Source organism: Callorhinus ursinus, unplaced genomic scaffold (assembly GCF_003265705.2).
Source record: "Callorhinus ursinus isolate GAN/ISIS: 27379988/994484 unplaced genomic scaffold, GSC_fseal_2.0 scaffold83, whole genome shotgun sequence".
NCBI lineage: Eukaryota > Metazoa > Chordata > Mammalia > Carnivora > Otariidae > Callorhinus > Callorhinus ursinus.
Genome location: NW_027397145.1, coordinates 348,829 through 374,676, shown reverse-complemented (window position 1 = coordinate 374,676; position 25,848 = coordinate 348,829). Strand labels below are relative to the sequence as shown.

The following is a 25,848-nucleotide window of genomic DNA, read 5'->3' as shown; positions in this document are numbered from 1 at the left end:
TCTAGATTTTCCATTTTAAAAGTGATATTGAATGAACGAACTACAGCTACGCGCAACATTGTGGATGAATCTCACAAATATTATATTGAGCGAAAGAAGCCAGACACAAAAGAGTACACTGTATGATTTCATTCATATAAAGTTCAAAACCTAAAACCAGTTTGGAAGTCAGCATAGTAGTACTATTGGAAGGGTGGGGCGTGACTGAAAGAGGGCACAAGGTGTGGGACTGGTGGTATGTGGATAATGTTCTGTTTCTTGACCTGGGTGCTGGTTACACAGGTGTGTTCACTTTGTGAAAAGTTTTCAACCATACACTTACGATTTGTGCACTTTTTTGTATCTATGTCATACTTCAAAAAAAAAATCTCTAAAGTGCTATTATTTGTGAACTTGCTTGATTCTACCTTTTTCTAAGATTGCTGTTTATATTTCTTTGAAGGTGCCAATGTGAATAGGGCTACAGCCAATAATGATCATACGGTAGTGTCACTGGCATGTGCAGGAGGTCACCTGGCTGTTGTTGAGCTACTCTTGGCTCATGGAGCTGACCCTACTCATCGGCTCAAGGTAGTCTACCTAAAAATAAGTAAATGAATAATATAGTCATTATTATTAAAAGATACTGAAGATGTGTTTGCCTGGTCTCAGTGCTTCATATTCATTACTGTTTATAAATGAGTTTTGGTTCTAGACAGGCTGCTAAGAAACTAAATGTTTATAGCAATTGTAAGAAGAAATTTACAAATAATTGATTAATGGTTTTGTCCATCTTTCTCAGGATGGCTCGACGATGCTCATCGAAGCTGCAAAAGGTGGCCATACTAATGTTGTTTCTTATCTGTTGGATTATCCAAACAATGTTCTGTCAGTTCCTACTACAGATGTGTCTCAGCTCACCTCACCTTCTCAAGATCAATCTCAGGTACAATAAAACAGCTGATTTATAAATATAAAGCCTCCAAATTGGGAGTTTTTGTTTAAAATTAGTTTTAAGGGAAATAGATTTGTTTCTCTTTTCTATTACGTATTGAGCTAAACATGATCCTAAATTCTTTAAGATTTATTTTCTTCAAAAGTACATGAAAATTACGTATTGCCTTATTTACTGAAAATTTCTTTTTTATATATAAATTTATATATAAATATATATATAAAATTTATATATAAATATAAATTTTCCAAGTTGTCAACCTACTATAGCTAGGTCTTTAGGGTTATTTGTTTTTAATGAATACATTAAGCATAACCTTAAACCAAGGGACAACTTCTTCCTTACTACCTCCCAAGACAATATTAGTTATTCTAGAGATAGTTACTTTTGTTAACCAGGAAAGTGTAATTAACCAGGAAATATGCACCAAAAATTGATAAAAGTAATTTTTAAACCTACCTAAAAATATGGAGAGAATAGAGTATACTAAGTATACAAAGTTATCCTGAGAACTGCTAAAATACCCCAATTAGGGACTATGTTGGATTTTCTTTTTTTGACCTGTACAGAATTTGAACAAGGGTAAATTGGCCAGTCAATATGTGACTTGTACTCCTGGCTATAATCAGAACAACCAAGGCCCAACAAGGCTTTCTCTCTAATAAGAGAGTAACACTAATTCTGTTTAGCTTAAATCATTCACTGCCTATAGAGCGCCTGAGTTTGTCCAATTCAGTATTCTCAGAAATTATTCCTTGGTGAAGGCTTTTTTTTGTTTGGTTCGTTTTTTTTTTTTTTTTTTTAGAAACAAAACAATGAATTTGGTAATATATGAAGAACATCTAAATTTCCATTTGATTTATGGGCCCTTGTTTTATTCTTTGGTCTGAGATGATATTTTTTCTGAGTTAACTTTTTAGGTTCCACGTGTACCAATGCATACACTCGCCATGGTTGTACCTCCCCAAGAACCTGACAGAACATCACAGGAGAACTCTCCTGCCCTTTTAGGAGTACAAAAAGGTTAGTTATTGAATTATTTTCCTTAAAATGGGTATTTTAGCACCTAATTAATGAATTCATAAAAGTACTTTAATGGTATACAGTTAATGTGTACCCAGGATTAATTGAGGTAGGTAATTCTGACAAATGCTAAGTCTCACAGACTGTTATAAAAGAAAGAAGATAAATACTAGGAAAAGTCACTTCTAATTATCTTGTTAACATACTGCTAGGTGTAGTTTTCTTCTGGCACAGATAAAAATAGTTAAAAAGCATATCAACTTGTTGATTATATTACAGTAACAAAAATTTATCAGACATTCATTTTCCATTTGACAGTTCTTTTGTTAAATAGTACAATATGAGGAATGGAAATGTGTGTTTGCTGTCTAGTTAAGTCTTTGTAGCATTGATGCAACTGAAAGAGAAGTTTAAGAATTACATTTAGTTTCTTTCATGTAATGCTGAATATGGTGGGCTAATATCTGTCATTATGTGAACCTAGACAAGTAACTATCAAAAAGTATATAGACATCTTGGCTCTTTCCATTGTTTGGCTGTTGTGGACATTGCTGCTATAAACATTGGTGGGGGGAAGTATATAAATAATATCCAAGTAAATATTAAGAAGTATATACTATTTAAAGGACTCAAGTTTATGAACTCTGATATTTTCCTGCTTTTTCACTTATAGATATAAAGTACTTTCCCTTGATACTCATGTATAGTTGTCTTATATGAGTTCCCTGAAATAAAATAGGTAATGTGTAAGGTATTTAAAAATTATATAAAAACAAATTTATGAGCATATTTCATTCAGTATATGATAACCAAGCTCTAGATTTTTGAAATCACATTGTGGTGTATAAGTATATGTTAGTTTCTCTTTGATTTAAGAAAAGTTGGTTAGAGTTGACTGTTACAGCACCAAGCAGAAGCTTCTTTTAAATTATGTCAATTTTAGTAATTTAGAGTATTGAGGGCCTTGACCAAGGGTTACTTCATTTCTAAACTATTAATTTCAGAGATAAAATATCTGTAATCTCTCTGACTTAAGCTAATAATGGAGTTTTCCATTGGACCCCTAGCTATTCAAACTCTTCAGAAAATGAAGACTGCTGTTTTTAATTTTAACAAATAAAAAGCAAATTAAGCATGTACTTGTTAAGGAATCTAAGCATCCTAATTGACTTTACTGTTAGTAAAATATTTAAACATAAATGTGTCTGTTTTTGTTTTTTGTTTGGCTATACATTGTAGAGGACTCCAGTAACTTTGGCTGGGGAAATTCAATACTAAATAAGAAATGATTCAAAAACTATATTAACAACAGAACCACAAAATAATCAAATAATCTGGGAAGGACATCGAATGTGTGCAGAGAAGTAAAACATTTTAAATTTAGGTTTAATATGTAAGTCAACAGAAATGTTTGGGTAGGGTTTCTTCAAGTTGATGGTCAAGTGAATAATCATATTTTTTAATTACTGAAATACCATCTGATACTGGGTATCTACTTAATTTTCTTCACTTTGATGTTTTATTACTTATCAAATAGCATAAAAATGAACTAGCCTTTTGAGTAATCTTTCATTTACTAAATTATAAGAGAAGGAAAAAATTAACAGTTGTATTTAGATACTTGGGTACTTGTTGTTGCCAGATGCCACGTGGCATTGCCAACCTAATATTCCTTTATGTAGAATCAAACTGCGATGATGCACCATATTTAGATGTTATTTTAGTATAAATCATGTGCATCATAGAATATTGTATCACTATGAATCAGGAAAAATTAGTTGATGATGTAAATGTACACACTGAATTACCCAGATAGGAAAACGTATCTTAAATCATAAAAGATATATTATTACTTTTTCCTCCTTAAAGTGGCTTTTTCTCCTTAAAACTTCTCATTTATGTCTCTAAAGAAGTTCCTTTGAGTGATGAAATCTCTCTTTGACCCAGTTGTTTTTGTTTCTTCTAAGGCCATAGATTATATCTGTATTGCAAATGTGATTAGGGATGAGGGAGAGTTCTTATTCTCTAGGACTTTCTTCCTTTCGTAGCAATCATCTTTTAAGTTCTTAGAACATTTTACTTCTGCCAGAAGTCTTTTTATTATTTGTATCTGCATCCTCCTAAAATATTTTCATGCCCTTAAAACTTACCTAGGTATTTTATATATATACTACCCAGATATTCTTTTCTTTCATGATCCATTTGTACCATTTGTTCCATCCATATTGACCCATATTCTCCTGATTTAGGCAGCTAATCTCACTTATCCTTTGTTGGTTTTCAAAGGATTTGACATTCTAGGTGGCATCTGACAAAGGCCTCAAGATCACCTCTATAAACAAAATGTGAAACCAAGTGATAGTGATATGCTCAGTTTTCTAGTATTATTTAGCTTTATTAACTATAGCTTTGAATGTTCAGTTGGGAAAGGATGCATAAGTAATATCAACCTTATGCCTTTCCGAATCAGTTTTGTAAATAAATTTGTTGATTAAAGCTACTGTTATATCTAACTTATTTGTTGTAACTGGTTCTACAGAGATTCTAAAAGATAGGACTCGTGATTATCCTCTGCAGGTTGTACAACTTAGAACTAATCTACCACAAGACATTAAATTGATGTCAGGATAAACAAAACACATCTTTTGTGTGCACCTCAAGCCCTCTTAAGGAGTAGTTTCTTTCTTCTGGAGTACTACAGCTCCTTATTGGATCTTCCTTCTGACTCTGGTCACACCTGCCCCTTCCCTTCCCAAGCCTTGGACTTCCAAGTGTAGAAGGTTGAGTTAATCATACTTCCCCTGTAGACAATCATTCTGTTGTGTATGATGTGAATTCTTTTGTTTTTATAAGTTCTTATAAAATGTTTCCTATTTTGTGTGTATTTTTAATTTATATGCATGGTATTATGCTATAGATCATGTTTTGTTTTTTACTTTTTTCACTCAACACTTTTACAGATCTATCCATGTGTCTACCTCTATACTGTTTCTGCTGGCAGCATAGTGCTTCATCCTTTATATCTTCCATTTTTCACTTGTCTTTTTCCAGTGATGGGTATCCAAATTGCCTCTCATCCCCCACCAATCTGTTTGAGAATCTCTTTGGGATAAAATCTTAAGGATCTGTTTGAGAATCTCTTTGGGATAAAATCAGGAACAGAATTACTGTCATAGGAGGCGCCTGGGTGACTCAGTCAGTTAAGCATCTGCCTCTTGATTTTGGCCCTGGTCATGATCTCAGGGTGGTGAGATCAAGCACGGTGGCCTGGGGCTCCGAGCTCAGTGGGGAGTCTGCTTGAGATTTTCTCTCTACCTCTCCCTCTGCCCCTCCCCCCACCATGTATGTGCTCACTCGCTCTCTCTTAAAAAAAAAAAAAAAATTACCTGTCATAGGACTCCATAATGTTTATCTGACCAGTGCCACAAATTGCTCTCTAGAATGGCTACAGCAGTTTACACTCCCACTAGCAATGCATAAGCGTTCCCATATTACCCATATTATACACCCTCTGTCCCATTTCCAAGCCTGCCAGCCCTTGGCTTTATCTTTGTATTTGGTTTTGTACATTTTTATCTCCCCTTTTAGACTGTAAGCTCCTCAAGGGCAGGGTTTATGTTGCTTGTCTTTGTATGGTCCACTATGCCTTGCTTGTACTAGATGTTCAAATATTTGTTAAATAATGAGTGCCAGGCTAAGAATTTAGATTATTCTGAAGACAAAGAAAATTATTAAGAATTTTTTTTTAAGAAGAGAGACATTGTAATTAAAGAGGATGTTTAAAAAATTAATGAAGAAATAGTATTCTAGAATGGTTGGGAAAAGATGGAAAACAAATTTGAATATAAACTAAGAATTAAATTAATATGCTACTTTATATCCCAGAATTGTTTATTGGAGTAGGTAACATGAAAAGTTCTCATTTTCATATCAAATCATTAAAATTGTGTAGAAATTATAGGTACAGTGAATGAAATTGAGTGTTCCTCTGGAGATTTTACTGCTAATATTCTCTAATTTAGCAGATTTCCATTTTGTAATCATGCTTATGTGAATTTACATATGGCCAAATTTAATGTCTTTTAACATATGAGATTTACAGTAAAAGGGAGGAGGTTCAATTAATCTTTTAGCATGTTACACAGATGCTGTCTCTTTGGACACTCTTGGTTATCCTTCTGTGTTAAAGATGTATAGGATGCCCCGCTACTTTGGGAAATTTTGAGACAGAAATCTAGGCATAAAGGAAAAATGAGTTATTTCTAGGCCAGTGGCTTTCACTTTTTACCGTGACCATAATAAGAAATATTTTATAGGGGCGCCTGGGTGGCTCAGATGGTTGAGCCTCTGTCTTCGGTTCAGGTCATGATCCCAGGGTCCTGGGATCGAGCCCCACATCGGGCTCCTGGCTCAGTGGGAAGTCTACTTCTGCCTCTCCCCCTGCTCATGCTCTCTCTCTGTATCTCTTGTGTTTCAAACGAACAAATGAAAAATCTTAAAAAAAAGAAATATTTTATATTGAAACTTAGAACATAATATACATCTGTTTATCCAAATACAAATTCCACGAGACGATATATATGCTACTACACTTGATGTAATTACGTTACTTTCAACTGTATTTCATCAGTCTTTTTTTTCCACCTAAGACCCAGTTGGGAGTGTTGTTTAAAAATCATTCTAGTAAGGTGCTGTGTGGTAATGTAAGAAAGCAAGGGAATTGCGGGACAATGTTTAAATTTCCTTAGACAAAAAACAAGTAAGGAAATAGGAAACCAAACCTAGATCCATCTGTATGTCAGGTATTTTTCCCTTTGGTCGTTATTTTTTATTGCACAAAGTACTAATTTAGACACAAAAATGATTGATGGACTTAAACTCATTTTAATAGTAAACTCAATTTTTGGCAAGTATATGTCCACTTCATTCCCTCACTGTGCGTAAAATAAAGGCTATATTCAAAGCTGTCTCTATATCATGGTTTCCTATTACAAACTTTTTTAGTTTTATTAATGGAGGAAAAGGGAAAGCTGAGAAAGTAGGAAAACACCAGACCAAAGAGTAAGATGTTGGCTTTACCTGTATTCCTAAATAGTACTTTATGATGTCACTCAATGCTACTAGTGAATAGATTTAATTTATTTGTATCTGATAGTGGGAGATGTTTTAAAAAGCTAGAACTCTCATATTCTGGCATCTTATACTATAGCCTTCCTACCTACTAAAATTTTTGTTGCTAAAGAGATACTTGTCCCATTCTCTACTTTTCCCGAACATGAAGGTGTTGCTTTAGCTTCTAGGAATAATTGGGTGACATTATTTGTTTTTACCAACTTGTTTTATTCTTGATTTATAACTTGTATTAATGCTTTAATGTGTATCTATGCAATCCCACTAACTCCATGATTACAGATACTCAACTATTAGCTATTTTGGGAAGAACTGCTTTTTGTCCATTATTTTCACCATCCTGTTCTTCCCTGCTACGTATGTCCTGGGCTTAGTCTTTATATTAAGTTAAATAAGTTAATTTTAGTAATCTTGTGCTCTAAGCTTATTGTATTTTATTTGTTAACAAGATAGGGCTTATTCCTATCTGTTACTGTCCTCAAAATTCCAATCTTATTTTGGGTCACACTGTTTATAAGATTTTAAGATCTGAGAATGTCCAGGGTGGTCATATAATTACCAGTCTGATTGGTGTTGACCTCTTACCTAGTTTTCCTTAATCTTAAATACCAATTAAATAGCATGTTTTAAAATTAATGAACATTTTAAAGGAACATTCAGTCTTTGCAGAGCTTGAATTGTCATTGAATTTACTACATGATTTGAAAATTTCTTTGCTGGATTAGCAGATATCTACATTGCTATTTGTGGCAGTAAATCTCCCTTTTCTTACCTGTTGATTGTTATTAGGTACTTGGAACAAATAAATCAAACCATGAATTCCTGTAAGATCTTATGGAAGTAGTTATTAAATTATCTCACAAGGGTGCCTGGGTAGCTCAGTCAGTTGAGTGTCTGCCTTTGGCTCAGGTCATGATCCCAGAGTCCTGGGATTGAGCCCTGCGTTGAGCTCCCTGCCCAGCAGGGCGGTCTGCTCCCCATCCTGTCCCTCCCCTTGCTAGTATGTTCTCTCTTTCTCTCTCAAGTAAATAAATATCTTTAGAAACATTTATCTCACAAATATGATGGCTTTTGCTCTGAAAGGATAAGGTCTTGACCCATCCCTTTGCTCAGATATAAATTTGAAATTGAATCTGGGTAATACATTTTGCTGAAGGTTGCTTTTAAAGAATAATTAAGTCTCTTAAAGTGATTGCTATAGTTTGGGAAATGTGGTATCCTGAATCTGTTAAAGTCAGTATCTAGGGAGAAAACTGTTGGACTTTTTCATTAATAACATGTTGCAGATGTTTGAGGTACCTGCATTTTTGAGATTTCCTATTCTAGCAAAAACAAAACAAAAACAGTTGAATCTCTGATTTTTTTCCTCTAGTGGTTTTATTGCCCTCTTGTAATTCAGAGTATTTTAACATCAAATGGGTGATGACGTTTTTCCTTTGGACTTGAGAATCGTGCTGAATGCATTGGATGATCTTATTTTTAAAAATATTAAGTTACCAATGTTTTTCATATATGTTGATTGCAATTCAGAAGAGTAAACAACTATTTTTTACCCAGATCTTTTTTAAAAGTGGATTTACTGTTGTTTAGTTTATATACCATAAAGTTCCTTCATTTTAAGTGTACAGTGCAGTGAGTTTTAGTAAATTTACCTAATTATGTAACAATCACCACCACCTAGTTTTAAACATCTCTATCACTCTGAAAATATCACTCATGCCAGTTTGTAATTCATTCTCAATACCATAACCCCAGGCAACCACTACTTTCCATTCTGTCTCTATAGATTTGCCTTTCTCTATAGATTTGATATAAATGGTATTGCACAATATGTTATCTTTTGTGTCTGGCTTCTTTCACTTAGCATAATGTTTTCAGGGTTTGTCCACCTTGTAGAATGTATCGGTAGTTTGTTCCTTTTCATTGTCGAATAGCCCCAGTTCTTCCTAAACAGGAAGAGTAAGCCTTGAGTTTGCCTCAAAGTAGTTATTGTTATATTTCCTTCATTTTATGTCCAGATGGTAGGATTGTTAATAATGATAATTATTTTGTCATGAGGGGAGTACCTTAATTTAAGTGCGATCTAAAATCTTAAAAATAACATACATTTACTTCATTTTTAACATACACCATCAATATGAGAAATCTGATTTTCTCCTAGGTAACACTCATTGGTTTTTTTGTAGACTTTTACATGAAGACTTTATTTAAACTCAGAATAATTGTCCTTTGTGATTTAAGTTTAATGTAGTTTTCAGGTAAAGAAATGTTTAAGGCTTATTTAGTGGAAAATTTTAGAAGGGTAGGTCTGGAAAAAACTAATTTCACATCATATTTTAATATAAGACAAAGGTTTTGACCACTTGAAAAACACTTTTCACTATGTTGATTTACAAGTTATAGTTTCCTGTAGTAACCTTTACTTGCACAGTTAATATTGTAAAGAAACAACTGGGATATCTTTAATGATATCCTCAACACTATTTTGACACTATTTTAGATTTGATGTTCTTTAAAAGTCCAGTCCAATAAACAGAATTTTGAGATTCTTTCCTCTTTGATCTCCTTTCTCCCTGCCTCGTCTTAACTTCCAAAATCCTCCTATCCTAAAATTTTGATTTTTAACTTAAAAATTCACATTTTTTGAATTGACAACATCCCAGTGTGTGCTGTTTTGAAGTAGATGAGTACAGTCTTTAATCTACCTCCCACTGGTGTGAATCTTTGAACATTCAAGGGTTTTGGGAGGGAGGTCCGTGTGTGTGTGGGAGGGGGAGCTGATTTTTTTTTTTTTTAGCATGGCACTTTTTCAAACATTTTTCATGTGCTTAGGTACATCCAAGCAGAAGTCCAGTTCCCTGCAGGTAGCAGATCAGGACGTACTGCCACCTTTTCACCCATACCAGCCTTTGGAGTGCATAGTAGAGGAGACTGAAGGCAAGCTGAATGAACTGGGACAAAGAATTAGTGCTATTGAAAAAGCACAGCTTAAGTCACTGGAGTTAATTCAAGGTGAACCTCTGAACAAAGATAAGATAGAAGAACTTAAAAAGAACAGAGAAGAGCAAGTCCAAAAGAAGAAGAAAATACTGAAGGAACTACAGAAAGTGGAAAGGCAGTTGCAGATGAAAACACAGCAGCAATTTACCAAAGAATACTTGGAAACCAAAGGTCAGAAAGACACAGTATCTCTACACCAGCAGTGCTCTCATAGAGGAGTCTTCCCAGAAGGGGAAGGAGATGGTAGTCTCCCAGAGGATCACTTTTCAGAGTTACCTCAGGTTGACACAATCTTATTTAAAGATAATGATGTTGATGATGAGCAGCAGTCTCCACCATCGGCAGAACAAATTGATCTTGTCCCAGTCCAGCCTTTATCATCTCCACAGTGTAACTTTTCCAGTGACTTAGGTTCTAATGGGACAAATTCTCTTGAACTTCAGAAAGTATCAGGTAATCATCAGATTATAGGACAGCCTCAGATTGCTATTACTGGACATGATCAGGGGCTGTTAGTTCAAGAACCAGATGGACTAATGGTTGCAACTCCAGCCCAGACGCTTACCGACACTCTTGATGACCTGATAGCAGGTGGGTTAAGAAATATATCTGTAATAATTTCTCTTTAATCTGTGTGCTCAACTTCTTTACACGAGCCTCCAAAAACACCAACTTGGTATTTTCCATTTTAGAACTATCTTTGTAAAATTACGTATTCCTTGAGGTGTTTTGGAAGTGAATTTAACTAAGCTGTACAGCACTAACACATAAAAGTGTGTTTTCCCCTTTTCTTTTTTGTTATTTGCAAAGGCAAAAAATAAAGTTGCCATGAGCTTTTATTTTAGAACTTTGGTATCAAAACCATCCTGTGGGGAGCCTGGGTTGCCCAGTTGGTTGAGCATGCAGCTGTTGCTTTGCAGGTCATGAGTTGGAGCCCCACACTGGGTGTAGAGATTACTTTAAAAAAAAAACAACAACAACAAAGCAAAACATCAGCCTGTGTTGTATCTTGGGTAGGAGAGCTAAAAGTAGAATTTCTTTGTAGGCTTTAGAGATACTCACATAAGATTATACATTAAATTTTCCTGCTAGTGATTTTCATGTCTGAAAATCATAATTCTAAATTACATTGCTTTCTCTTTACTTATAATTTTATTAGATCAATTTAAATACTTTTAATTAAAAGGGATGTTCAGAGAAAACTATAAGCATTCCATGTTCTTGTATTTGTGGTTAGAAGATTCAAATTACATTGAAATTATTATCAACTGGATGATGATTTGGAGATTGGAATTTTTATATTAACTATCTTGATGACAGCACACAGACACAACACACATACACACAGGAAAAGAAAAAAAGAAAGGCCTGATAACCTTAAAGTGTATGTTTCTGTTTATTGTTGTGTGGAAAATTACAACTAGATATGAAATGAGGTGCACAAGTTTACTTTCCCTTTCATTGTCCTTGCAGCAGTGGGAAAACAGTGCAATTAATCATTTACCTTCCTAAAGATGGCTGGTGAATGTATCACCTCCATGAGAGCCCAGTTCAGAAATGCAGCCAGAATGGCTGTTGACAGTGGATGAAGACCAAGAACTAAGATGTAGCTGGAGTGATATTCAAAGGCAGGCCAGTCCTCTGTCTCTTGATTGCAACATTTTTTTCCTTACTGTTGTCTGTTTCCTCTTGTCATATTCTCCTCCCCTCTTCCCATCCCAATTATACTATCCCAGTTTCCTTTCTTCTTTTGTGAGCTTTTAGCCTTCCTAATCTTTACTGAATCTTTAAAAATGTGGAATAAGCTTACTTAAATCAGGAATTTTATTGGGCATTTATATGACTTGCATTGGTTATAGAATTATGATACTGCCTATAAGCCTCCTCTGATATGTAATAAGTATCACTGTGCAGAGGAGAATACTTAGTTCCCCATAAAGAAAATAAAAATGCTGGGAATTGTTTTAAAGGAGTTAGATTCTTTATTCTTTAATTTGGGTTTTTATATCTTCAGCCCACAGCCATTTAACTCAAATTAACTTTGTGTTGTTGGTATTGAGAGTTGTTATAAATTATGAATAAACCCTTAGAGTTCACTTATAGTTCTAATTTCTAATCTGGGTAAAAGCAGATATTTGAGCGTCAAGTACAATTATAAATAATAACGAAACCGATAATATGGGAATAACATTTTTAAGATTTAGGATTACATAAATAGCATTATAATGTTCCTAATTGAATACTCAGTTTGCAGTTCTGAAACCCACATTACTGTTCAATCTAGTGTTGTTGTAACTTAGAACTTGTCTTTTTTTTTTTTTTAATAATGTAGAAACCGCTCTAAAAGGAACTTGTAGATAGTAACTTTATGGTAGTATTTATGGATGGTTCTTGTAGGGGAGGCAAGATTTATTTCATCGAACTATTTGTTACATTGAAATGGTCTTTTATAAAGTTCAAAAAATTTGTTTAGAAACATCGTTTAATTATGTATAGTGTTAATAAACTAAGAAAGTTTAGTTTCTGTAGACATTAATGTCTAATGATAGGTGGCCTATCATTTTGTATAATATTCTTTTATTAACAAACTTTAACATATAAATCAGCCAGTAACTAAAAAAATTATGTTCACATAAAAAATTTCCATTTTTATGGTTACCTGTTTTAAAATATATAGCAATAATTAGATTTTCTTTGTTCAAGATGATGAACTATCTCACTTAAAGTTAAAAACTGTTATTTTATTAAGACCAAGTTTCTCTTAATTTTCTTTATCAGAGGTGAAAAATTAGACAAGGCTGGAGTAGGTGAATGCCTAATTCTATAATTGCCTGAATACCTAATTCTATAATTGCCTGATGTATTAATATATCAGTATGATTATAGATTATACCAAAGATGTAATTAATTTCACCCAAATTTAGTTCTCATCCCTTGTATTTAATAAAGAAGAAAATACTGTATATCTTACAGTTTTAGAGAATATTCATATATAATAGCAATAAATTTCACTTTAAATATAGGAGTATTTCTTATTTATTGCTGTTATGTCAAAATATTTTCATGTAACTAAGTTAGTTAGATAAATAATTTATTAAGATCATGACTGGATTAGCTGTCTTAGTATTTTAGTATATAGTCTTATATGTGTGATACTTGATATAGTCCCAGACAGAATGTATGTAAACCCTTGATTGGGAGCATGGTTCTTGAGGTCCTTTTCTTGTGAAAGTAAGTGCTGGGCTTTTAGAAGGTATCATAATAACACGTGATTCTCAGTTCAAATGTCTAGAACTAAGATTTGGAAATCTAAAAAAATACAAAATAGCTTTGACCATTGAGCAGTTCCAGAAACATCTAGTAAAAATTTTATTATTAATATATAAAGATTGATTAAAAATCAACTCAATATCAATTTATTCACATTTATCGATCACTTACCATGTACTAAGCTCTGTGCTTAATGCTTTATATACATTATCTTATGGGCTATTTATAATAATCTTATAAAATAGGTCCTTTTCCCATCTCAATTTTTCTGTTGAAAAACTGAGGCTTATGGAAGTTGTTACCAGTAAGTGTCAAGACTCAAACTCAGTTCAGCCATGTTTAAGAACCTTAAGTGTAATATGCATGCATCTGATTCATGTTTAAATTCTGAATTTATCTTAAAGACATTTGTTATTTCCTTAGACTGTTAAAAAAATTAACAATTTCCCTTATTGTTTTTATATTAAGATTTGGTATTTATGTAAGGTTTAATATAATTTTGTGGCTAGCACATTGTTACTATTGTTGGCACCTTAATAGATTTTCTTAAAACAAATTCCAATTCAAAAGTATCTTGCTTTAAGTAATCCTGTAGTAGTCAATGTAAGCTTAAGAATAAAAAGGTAGTTAGGAAACCCTCTTATTTTTGAAGGAATTTGCAATAAAATATCTTTTTAAATAATTTCTTCTAACAGATGTTAATGTTTTAGTTATGGATTTTTTATTTGTATTTATTTAATAAAGTTATTATATAAAACAGATTATGGTGATTTAATTTCCTAAAATCTCACAGCATACTTTATGTACACCTAGTATCTGAGATTTTTATATGGTAAGGTTTATTATTATCTTCCATATTGCCTACAAAACCATCTTAAATTTCATAAAGAATTAAGTAGAATATTGCAGTTAATTCTTCTATCACCCCATTTTAGGGTAGTGCATAAATTTAATTTGAATTATATAGTGACTTCTGGTGGTGATCTGTCAGTCATTTTCAGAGACATTTCATTCAGAGGTAGGAAACATTTTAGGATTTATGAAAATGTAATAGTCCTGGTATAATTTTATATTAATAAAACCTATATTCCACATGTACCTTTTAAATCTTGCTACTTTCTAGTCTTTATTACTTTTTGTGTGTAATTAATGCTATTAAAGTCACTTTTGTGGAACGTTTCTGATTGTCATTATTACAAGGAGGAAAAAAATGTTTCTAGGATAATGTACAAAAATGTGCAATAGTTGATGTAACAACACATTTTTGGTAATAGAGCTGTTAAATGCACAAATATTTTTTAAAAGCCATCTCTGTAAAGAAGTCTTTTATAGTGTTACATCTGGCAGAGTACTCTAATCAACTTGAAAAAATTTTAAGTATCTGTTTTTCATAATAACAAAAAGATAACATGGATAAACAACATTAATAATGATAAAAGTAGTTCTTTAGTAAGGTATTTGTTAGTCATTATGAGACCACTGTTAAAATCTTACTATTACAGAGGAGCTACATATCGGTCTTTAGTGTCTTTATTTTCTAGAGCTGTTTTCCAAATATACCATCTCTTTTGAGGAGGTATAACAAAATACTGTCTGCTTTTAATTCACTGAATGACAAAGATTTTTAAAGCTTTGTTTCCATTTTGTGCATGTTCTTATAGGTGAAACAAATATATAAAATAATAATTCCTATTTGTAACCATGATAGAAGCTACAGAAGTTTATATAGCCAAGATGATTTTATATATATTGGTGGGGAGGAGGATGGGACAATTCACGTAGAAACATCTGAACATATTAAAATTTGTGAAGTTATTTAAAGAAATAGTGTACTAAACTTAGTTGTTTATACTTATGAACAGTATCCTTGATTGAGATCCAGTCATATCCAAATTCTAGAGACTAAACATTCTCCAACCCTTGAAATGCTTACATTTTCCTTTGAGACCTGTGTGTTTTTTATTTACTTTTAGTCTAGATGAGAGGTATTGCCATCACTGAAGCTTTGTCTTTTTTATATTATTAATGATTATAGGTTTTTTTATGAGTTTTTTCTTTAGTGAGTAGTAATGTTTATTTTTCAACACAGTGAGCAATATTAACTGAAAGTCCTATAAAATATCTGATAATTACATTTAATGAGCACTTCACATGTACCAAACACTGTGTATTTTAAATGCTTTTTGTACCTTACTTAGCAGACAGCTTATAACATCCCTCTGAGATGGGTCCTATTTCTCCCACTGTGGGGCAAACTCTGGCTCTTATGAAACATAAGAAATACGTAGAGACATAAAGATATAATGTCACTTAACTCAGTTTTCAGACAGCAGTCTTGAACACCAAATTGAGATCCCTTATAAAAGTTCCAATGTTGATTTTAAAAATAGTTTTATTTTCAGAGATTGATTCATTTTAGAAAATTTTAAAAATAAATATTGAATTTTAAAAACACACACTCTCTGCTTTTTACGTGAGAAATATTTTAACGTGTTCTCCTCCCCCCTCTTTTGTGCATTGTCCTCAGGATATTTTTATCTAATTACTTTTTACAGACTAAGATATAAAATTTATTTTTTTATTGTAAACTGTTTTTTCCCTATTGACAACATAAAAGGCTATCATTTGTTGTGTATGCACTGAATATTAAGCACCATGCTACTAAGTATTTCACCTGCATTATCTCAAGTGGTGTTTCCAACAATCTTTCTAGGCAGGTACTGTTATCCCCATTTTACACATGAGGAAAATTGAGGCCCTAAGAGGTTAAATTACTTCTCTGAGATCAGAAAGTGGTGGAGCTGGGATTCAAACACAGGTCCATCTGATTCCAAAGCTTATGATTTAACTACTACATTATATTCCTGCTATAAAATTTTGTTTTCTGTGTTTTTCTGTATATAAGTGACTTTACTCTTTTAAGTAGAATTCAACAATATGAATATTGTTTTTCAGCTGTGAGTAGCAGAGTGCCCAGTGGTTCAAACAGTTCCTCTCAGACCACGGAATGTCTTACACCTGAACCCTGTTCACAGTCTCCAAGCAATGTGGCTTCTCAGTCTATGCCCCCTGTGTACCCTTCAGTTGACATTGATGCACATGTGAGTAGATTGCTTGCTGGCCTGCTTGCTTTATTTATTTATTTAAAAGATTTTACTTATTTATTTTAGAGAGCAATAGAGTGCATGAGTGGGGGGAGGGGCAGAGGGAGAGAGAATCTCAGCAGATTCCACACTGAGCATGGAGCCCAGTGTAGGGCTCGATCTCATGACCCTGATATCATGACCTGAGTGGAAATCGAGTCAGACGCTTAACCAACTGAGCCACCCAGGCACCCCTAGATTGCTTGGTTTATTTTGCAAATTCTCATTTTCTTTGTTTGGGAAAGAAAATTGTCATTGTACAGTCATTGTGTAAATAAGTATTATTTGCTCTTCAAATGATAACCCCGTTGTAAACAAAACCTTTTTTTTTCCCTCTAGACTGAGAGCAATCATGACACAGCATTAACATTAGCTTGTGCGGGTGGTCACGAAGAACTTGTGTCTGTACTCATTGCACGAGATGCTAAAATTGAGCACAGAGACAAAAAAGGTAAAGAATGTCAGTGAGAAGTAAAGCCTGAGAGTAGTTACATCAGAAAACAGTTTTTTCTTATGTTTTTTTTTTTTTAGGAAACAGTTATGTTTTTTGATTATCGGTGAGTAGTTCCTAGACTATCTCAGTGAAAAGATGGATAAAGATATTTCAGTTAGGAATATTCAATGAAGTATAGCAAGTTGTCCTTGCCTTTCTCCTTAATCCAAAAGTAGAGCATACAGAGGTATCAGAGTTCATTATGAGTATAAACTTTACTAGTTTTGTGTGACTTAGCATTTCCTTTTTATCATGTATTTTTGGGTTTTTGTCACTAATAAATTAGTGATTAGAGCAGTTTTATGTTAAATGGTTATAAGTATCTGCCCTAAAGATCTTCATCTATCGAAATAATAGAGAATTAAAAACAATGGCTCAATAAGTAAAAAAACACAAATTGAGATTTTTATTTTCTGCTTTAGGTTTCACACCACTGATCCTGGCAGCGACAGCAGGGCATGTTGGAGTTGTTGAAATCCTTTTGGATAAAGGTGGAGATATAGAAGCACAATCTGAACGCACTAAGGATACTCCACTTTCATTAGCATGTTCTGGTGGACGTCAGGAGGTGTGTTAATGTTAATTTTCATTTTATAAACATTATGCTCATACTTTAAATATGCATATGCTTAATAATTTAGCTACATGAATAAAACTTGCGTGTGTTGTGACATGTTCCATACACTAAATTTAATGGGAGTAGTGAATCACCTTTTATGGAATCTGTTTCTTGCCCTTTAGGCAAAAAAATAATTCTGTTTATCCTTACATTTATTGAGGCTGAATGAACCACAGTCCTAATACATGTGAAATGTTAATTCATCACTCAACAATTGATGAGTAGAATGAGTAACATCTTGTTATTTCAGTATAATTGGGATTTCAAAGCTCCAAATTCCTTGATATGAAATTGAATCTATTTCTCTAGTGCTAATATTTGAATATTTAGGGCATAATTAAAATGTCAGATATTCAGACAATGAAAGTATAGGTTCCATTTCTTTGTGCTTCCTTCATTCAACTTATAAGTTGAACCCCAAGTTTAAACTGGATTTCTCTGTTTATATTTTACTTTGTAGGTGGTAGACTTGCTGCTGGCTCGAGGTGCAAATAAAGAACATAGGAATGTGTCTGATTATACACCACTGAGTCTAGCTGCATCTGGAGGATATGTTAATATCATTAAGATTCTGCTTAATGCTGGGGCAGAGATTAATTCAAGGTATCTATCTTCATTTTATTACTCATGATTAGTAAATTACTACCTTGGGGTTAAGGGTCTTCCTCTAAATATTTGTACAGATACCATTATTAATTAAGGTAGTACTAAAGTCAACTATACTTTAACTAAAAATTAAAAATTTTTTTAGAGATAGTACTAAAGTTACAACACCAACAATTATTCCTATAATATGCTTATAGGTAATCACAGCTTATTTCAGTTAACATTGCTGTTTTTAAAGATGTCTCATTTCAGAAAGTACTTCGTTATGTATGGTTGGAAATTTATAACCTCTAAATAGGGGTTTTAAATTGTGAGATTTTCCTATTCCTAGTTAGTAGACTACACAAGTAAAATTTATTCATTGGTGTTAGAAACCTTTCTTTTTACCGAATCATTTTCATCTTTTATATTCTCTATGCTTTTTAAAAAAACAATAGGCAACATATTATCTTAATTTTCTAAGCACATTTCTCCCCTTAGGACTGGGAGTAAACTAGGTATTTCTCCCCTGATGTTGGCTGCCATGAATGGACACGTTCCTGCAGTGAAACTGCTGCTTGATATGGGTTCAGACATTAATGCCCAAATAGAGACCAATCGGAATACGGCTCTCACTTTGGCATGTTTCCAAGGCCGAGCAGAAGTTGTGAGTTTGCTTCTGGACCGAAAAGCCAATGTTGAACATAGGGCAAAGGTAAGGATTTTATAACTTTTCAACTACATAGGGTGTATTTCTAGTGTAAAGAGCATAGCATTTCGGGATACCTGGCTGGCTCAGTTGGTAAAGCATCCAGCTCTTAATCTTGGGGTCATGAGTTTAAGCCCCACATCAGGGGTAGAGTTTACTTAAAAATAGATATTTGTAAAAGGGCACCTGGCTGGCTCAATCAATAGAGTGTGTGTCTCTTGATTTCAGAGCTGTGAGTTTGAGCCCCATGTTTGATGTAGAGATTACTTAAAAATAAACTCTTAAAAGGGATGCCTGGGTGGCTCAGTCAGTTGGACATCTGCCTTCTGCTCGAGTCATGATCCCAGGGTCCTGGGATCAAGTCCCGCGTTGGGCTCCTTGCTTGGTGAGGAGCCTGCTTCTCCCTCTGCCTGCCACTCCCCCTGCTTGTGCTCTATCAAATAAATAAATAAATAAAATCTTAAAAAAAAAATAGCATGGCATTTCAACTCAAATTGAATATGCTGTTTTAAATTGTCTTAAGTTAAAAATAACATCCCAAGGCAAGGTCCGTGATGTACAGTGGCCAATGACACATTGTCGTCATTCATGACTTTTATTAAGAACAATGAAGAAAGTAGAATCTGTACATTTTCCAATTTCAACCTTGAATAGCTCTCTGTTAATCCTCCAGTTTGCAATCTTTGAATATAATATCTTTGTAGTAAGATTATTTTGTAGAGGTTTTTTGTTTGTTTGTTTGTTTTTAAGTAAACTCTTATGCCCAACATGGAGCTTGAACTCACAACCCTGAGATCAAGAGTCACATGTTCTACCGACTAAGCCAGGTGTCCTGTAGGTTCCTTTAATGTAGATTTTTAAGGAACTCCTTCAATGAAGCATGTGCTTTACCATTGGTAAAAAACCCAATCAGAAAATTACCACATAGATCATAAAATTAAGGTAGCTAAAATCTAGGGGCGCCTGAGTGGCTCAGTCATTAAGCATCTGCCTTTGGCTCAGGTAATGATCCCAGAGTCCTGGGATCGAGCCCCGCATCGGGCTCCCTGCTCGGCAGGAAGCCTGCTTCTCCCTCTCCCACTCCCCTGCTTGTGTTCCCACTCTCGCTGTGTCTCTCTCTGTCAAATAAATAAAATCTTTAAAAAAAAAAAAAAAGATAGCTAAAATCTGATCTGATCATAACAGATTCTGACACATTCATGACTCGCCTTTAGAAAGGAGTTAGTATATCAGTGTTTTGAATTTCTGTGCTTAGAACTGTTAGGTACTTATAACCCTAGAAAAACGTAGCTTATATAGATTTCTTTGTAGTCAGACAGTGGCAATTCTGGTAGCCATTTCAAATTTTAAATATTTGAATGAAAGTCTTATTTTCTCCTCGAACTACTTTAGTAAAATTTAATGCAACATTTACATTTTTGTAATCTATGAAATTAGGAAGTATAGATTTCCTCAGATTTTTCATAGCACAAAGAAAAATGAATCTTTCCTGCTCTTCAGTTTATTTTTTTGTATTACACATATTCAGTGTGGCCCACTTACCTATTAGAAGTCCTATAGAAATCTGTATTACTTTGGAAATGATACCAGTAGAAAATGTCTCTTGGCAAAAGTTTTAGAGGTTAATGAGCAAAAGACACATACGCATAAAATTTATGAAGTGATATTTTAATCCATTTTTCCCAAGTTTGAGTAGGATTGAAGGAATTTATCCTGAGTTATTTAGCAAACTACATTCTCAGATAAATATTTTAAACAAAGTTTTCCCATTTAACAATGTGCTTTATTTAATTTTCTTTTTACTTGTTTTTCATATCTGTGCATCATTGTGCAGACAAGTTGTCTCGTGTGTAGATTTATAATAGTATAGAAGTTATGAAATTTTTTTTAAGATTTTATTTATTTATTTGTCAGAGAGACAGAGAGAGAGCACAAGCAGGGGGAGTGGGAGAGGGAGAAGCAGGCTTCCTGTAGAGTAGGGAGCCTGATGCAGGGCTCGATCCCAGGACCCTGGGATCATGACCTGAGCCAAAGGCAGACGCTTAACGACTGAGCCATGCAGGCGCCCCTGAAATTTTTTTTTTTATATGAGGTGGTATGTTATGATAAATGAATTCATTCTAGAATGCATGTCTAATTCAATCTTAACAGTTTTTGGTTCTTGTTTTGTAAAATTGAAGATTGAATATTGCTTAGCTCTTTTATGACAGAAAATCAGAAATAGAATCCACTTATAAGTAAACTATCTTAGTCTGTTAACAAAATTTTATTAATTTACTTGCATAAATTTTTGGTTTAAACAGACTGGTCTGACCCCTTTGATGGAAGCTGCTTCTGGAGGATATGCAGAGGTTGGAAGAGTTCTCCTTGATAAAGGAGCAGATGTCAATGCCCCCCCTGTGCCTTCCTCAAGAGATACTGCTTTAACAATAGCAGCTGACAAAGGTCACTACAAATTTTGTGAGCTCCTGATTAATAGGTGGGTAAATTTTATATTTTTATAAAAAATACAAAAAAATTATATAGAAGTTCTTGTGATCCTTTTCACTTTTCAGCGCCTTTACAGTTAATCAAATTGTTTTACTTTATTGACATTTTAAAGAACAGATTATTTAAAAAATGAACGTACTATTTGCATGCTATCTTATAAAAGATAAAAGACAAATAGAGGAAATAGAAAGCCCTTTCTTGTAGGAAACAAACTATATTAACATTCTTTGATCTTATAGGGGAGCCCATATTGATGTTCGAAACAAGAAGGGAAACACACCACTTTGGTTGGCATCCAATGGTGGTCATTTTGATGTGGTACAGTTGCTAGTGCAAGCAGGTGCTGATGTGGATGCAGCAGATAACCGGAAAATCACACCTCTTATGTCAGCATTTCGCAAGGTAATTTGATGTGGAGGGAAAAAGGTAAAATGTAATCATTTTTAACTAATTCTGAGTTGAAACCGTGTGAGAAAAATGAATTGTTCTTGGAGAATAGACTGAATTTCCATACATAAATCACTGCTATCTTTCCACTCTCTTTGGGGCCAAATTTAAGAGCTACATGGTAGTTCACTTGTAAGCAACTTGGTAGTTAAATCACTTGTGTCTTGGAGCACCTGGGTGGCTCGGTGGTTTGAGCCTTCAGCTTGGGTCATGGTTCCAGGGTCCTGGGATCGAGCCCCGTGTCGGGCTCTCTGCTCAGTAGGGAGCCTGCTTCTCCCTCTCCCACGCCCCCTGCTTGTGTTCCCTCTCTCGCTGTCTCTCTGTCAAATAAATAAATGTAATCTTTAAAAAAAAAAAAAGATAATCACTCATGTCTTGACTAGTTTTGTTATGTTGTACATAAAACACGAGATTTAAGTATGCAGATGATGTCTACTCTACCTAAGAAGGAACAAAAAAGAGTGGACTGTTTCTTAAATCTCACTATACTTTGGTTGTCTGCTGTTATTTTTAAAAGCCCTCCCATTATAATTATGATAAACTATAAACTACTTAACATGGCTTACAAAGCCCTGCATGATATGGCTCATGCCAGCCTCCCCAAAGCAGTCATTTATGCTATCCTTCATCTTTGCTCACTGCACTTCAGCTGCTGGTCTAGAATGCACTAAATTTTTTTTAAATTTTTTTTATTAACATAATGTTTGTTTCAGGGGTACAGATCTGTGATTCATGAGTCTTACACAATACACTGCGCTCACCATAGTACTTACCCTAGAGTGCACTAAATTTTTATCTGCCGGCGGACCTTTGCTCACTGGTTTTCCCTCCCTTGCTCTTCAGTGGCTCATTTCTGCTCATCCTTTAGCTCCCATTTTAAATGTCACTTCTTAGAGAGTCCTTCCCTAATATCCATCTGAAAAAGGTCCTCTTGTTCTTTTTTATAGCACCCTATTATTTTCCTTATCCCAATTTGTAGTTATACATTCAAACATGTGTTTACTTTTTTAACGCTTATCTTCCCAAGTAGACTGGAAGATCCAGGAAGACCAAGCTTCATGACTATCATTGTTTATACACATTGTTTAGCATGGTGCCTGACACATACTAGGTAGTCACTAAATAGTTACTGAAAGAGAACAGTATAAGTTTTGTATCTTAACAAAAGAACTTAAAATATTTTCTAGACTTAATTCTTTTTTTAATTTTTCCTTTCCTTTTAATTGAGGGATCATTTATATATAGTGAAATATACAAACCTAAGGTGCATAGTTTAATGAGTTTTGATAAATGCATAATTACCTATGGAACCCACACTCCATAAATATATAAAATGCTTCTGTAATCCTAGAAAGTTCCATTATGCCCATTCTCAATTCCCTGCCCTGGAGGCAATGACTTTTCTGAATTTTGTCACCATCAGACTAATTCTTTTTTTTTTTTTTTTTAAGATTTTATTTATTTGACGGAGACAGACACAGCGAGAGAGGGAACACAAGTAGGGGGAGCAGGAGAGGGAGAAGCAGGCTTCCCGCTGAGCAGGGAGCCCGATGCGGGGCTCAATCCCAGGATCGTGGGATCATGACCTGAGCCGAGGGCAGACGCTTAACGACTGAGCCACCCAGGCGCCCCACCATCAGACTAATTCTTGAAGGTGTTTTAGAACCTGGTAGGAGGAAAACTATGCAAGTTTGGTTATGTTAAAATAGATGGTACTTAGAATTAATTACATCATTCGCCTGTGATCATAGCATTTAGAAAGCATTTTACCTAAGATTCAAGTCATGAGACTTATATAAATGTGAGCCTCTACCTTGTTTAGTAAGATGGACCTAAAATAATGCTTTGAAATCTAGAACATCTCTCTGTTTTAGTACCAATTTCCCTTTTATATAAAGGTTCATTTCACACCACCAATTTTTATTAATAAATTTACTCTAGGAAATACTTGTTTTCTACAAAAGTTTTTCTGTTTTCAGTGGGGAAATGCTAGATTAAATTTAGGAGAAATACATGAGCATGTTGTTTTTATTTTCATAATTTTAGTTTTCAGTTTAGTAAACTATCTGGAAGTAGTACCATACCTTTTACTCTTAAGTTGTTAAGCATATGGGCAAATTGTCAAGGAGTTCTTTTGTGCATTTTTTGTTGTACTTCTTTACAGGGTCATGTAAAAGTTGTTCAGTATTTGGTGAAGGAAGTCAATCAGTTCCCTTCTGATATAGAATGCATGAGATACATAGCAACAATTACAGATAAGGTAGGTTTAATATACTGTTGAAGCACATTTTTGTTCTTTGTGGAATTGTATGCCAAAGGGTGCAGTTAGCCACCTTCCTTTTGTCTTCTATGAAACTGATCACCTAATCTATCTCTGCTTTAGTTTCTCCATGGAGAATGGATATAATAATTTTGATAAATTATTTTGAGATTTCCTTCCTGTTGTGGGCTACAATCACAGTGAGTGTGGCTAAAGGTTATTGCTAGACTATTAGCCTGATTACAAAGTTTTCTAAGAACACAAACTTTTTAGGAAATAGTACCCTTTTTTGATGAAAGATTAATATATGACTAGACTCAAAGGATAGCTTATATTTGGCTTAGTGAATTTTCATTTGTTTGGGCTTTAAGTCCTGCACTTCACTGTGCTCATCAGTTCAAGTTTTTTTTGCCCTGTTGATGTAATGTGTTCCTATATTCATATAATTCCATTTTCCACTATAGGAACTCTTAAAAAAATGTCACCAATGTGTTGAGACAATTGTGAAGGCTAAAGACCAGCAGGCTGCAGAAGCAAATAAGAATGCAAGTATTCTTTTGAAGGAACTTGATCTGGAAAAGGTGAGTAAGAAAAATAATTTTTCTTTTTAGAAATTATTGAAAATTGGGGCACCTGGCTGACCCAGTTGGAAAAGCATGTGACTCTTGATCTCATGGTGGTGAGTTTGAGCCCCACACTGGTTGTAGTAGAGATTACTTACTTATAAATAAATTTAAAACTTTTTAAAAAGAATTTCTGGAAATTTGCTGGAATAAATTTACCATCCTTATGACCAATAACCGTAACAAAATCTCTTTCAAAGGAAATGATTAATAGTCAAATCACCATCAACTGTTTGATTGTGACCTCTTGTTCTTAAAAAATATTTTGAATCATATAAGTAAGAGACTAGTTTTCAAGCAGATCATAGTTTACCAGATGACATTACTACCTATGTGGGTTTTTTTTTAAGGTTTTCTATTTGTTTATTTGAGAGAGGGAGAGAGAATGAGCAGCGGGGAGGGGGAGATAGAGAGGGAGAAGCAGACTCCCTGCTGAGCAGGGAGCTCTACAGGGGGCTTCATCCCAGAACCCCAAGATCATGACCTGAGCCGAAGGCAGATGCTTAACCAACTGAGCCACCCAGGCGCCCCTACTTAAGTGGTTTTAACATTGGTTTGAGAAAAAATTTAGTAAAACATTGGAAATCTTTTGGTAATTATAAGGTGTGTGCTATTAGTGGTTTATTAGATCCTCACTTAAAGAGTGTTTAATATCCTAGGTTGTGTGGTATAATGGAAAAGGTTAAAAAAACAAGACTGCTTTTCTGAGGGTCATTCCGCTTACCTGAAAAATGAGGGTGTTGCTGTTCAATCCACAAGTCGTATTAAAAGAACAAACACTATGATCAAGTAGAATTCTTTTAGGAATGCAAGAGATATAACATGAAGGTATTTTGTTGATAATTAAAAGAAGAAAAATATATGGTTATTTTGAGAGATACTAAAATCTTGAAACCATTTCTTAGTTTAAAAAAAAGAAAAAAAAAACATGGGGTGCCTGGTGGCTCAGTCGGTTAAGTGTCCGACTCTTGACTTTGGCTTGGGTCCTGATCTCAGGGTTGTGAGATCAAGCCCTGCATCAAACTTCATACTGGGCATGGAGTCTACTTGAAATTCTCTTTCTCCCTCTCCCTCTGCCCTTCCCTGCCCCCCTCTCTCTAAAAACAAACAAAAAACCCAAAA

The 25,848-nt window shown here is 34.1% G+C and overlaps 1 protein-coding gene across 3 annotated transcripts in view; it reads left to right on the top strand.

Annotated features, from left to right (window-relative positions):
• Positions 1 to 25,848, top strand: part of ANKHD1 (ankyrin repeat and KH domain containing 1) — a 123,595-nt gene that overhangs the window by 81,147 nt on the left and 16,600 nt on the right. For all 3 annotated transcript variants that reach the window (XM_025852118.2, XM_025852120.2, XM_025852117.2), the window contains 13 exons: positions 443 to 570; positions 782 to 925; positions 1,855 to 1,957; positions 9,920 to 10,678; positions 16,313 to 16,458; positions 16,840 to 16,951; positions 17,416 to 17,561; positions 18,073 to 18,215; positions 18,699 to 18,912; positions 21,210 to 21,385; positions 21,636 to 21,798; positions 24,008 to 24,103; positions 24,568 to 24,684. In XM_025852118.2, coding sequence (XP_025707903.1) covers positions 443 to 570; positions 782 to 925; positions 1,855 to 1,957; positions 9,920 to 10,678; positions 16,313 to 16,458; positions 16,840 to 16,951; positions 17,416 to 17,561; positions 18,073 to 18,215; positions 18,699 to 18,912; positions 21,210 to 21,385; positions 21,636 to 21,798; positions 24,008 to 24,103; positions 24,568 to 24,684 — 2,447 coding nt within the window. The remainder of the gene's footprint in view (positions 1 to 442; positions 571 to 781; positions 926 to 1,854; positions 1,958 to 9,919; positions 10,679 to 16,312; positions 16,459 to 16,839; positions 16,952 to 17,415; positions 17,562 to 18,072; positions 18,216 to 18,698; positions 18,913 to 21,209; positions 21,386 to 21,635; positions 21,799 to 24,007; positions 24,104 to 24,567; positions 24,685 to 25,848) is intronic.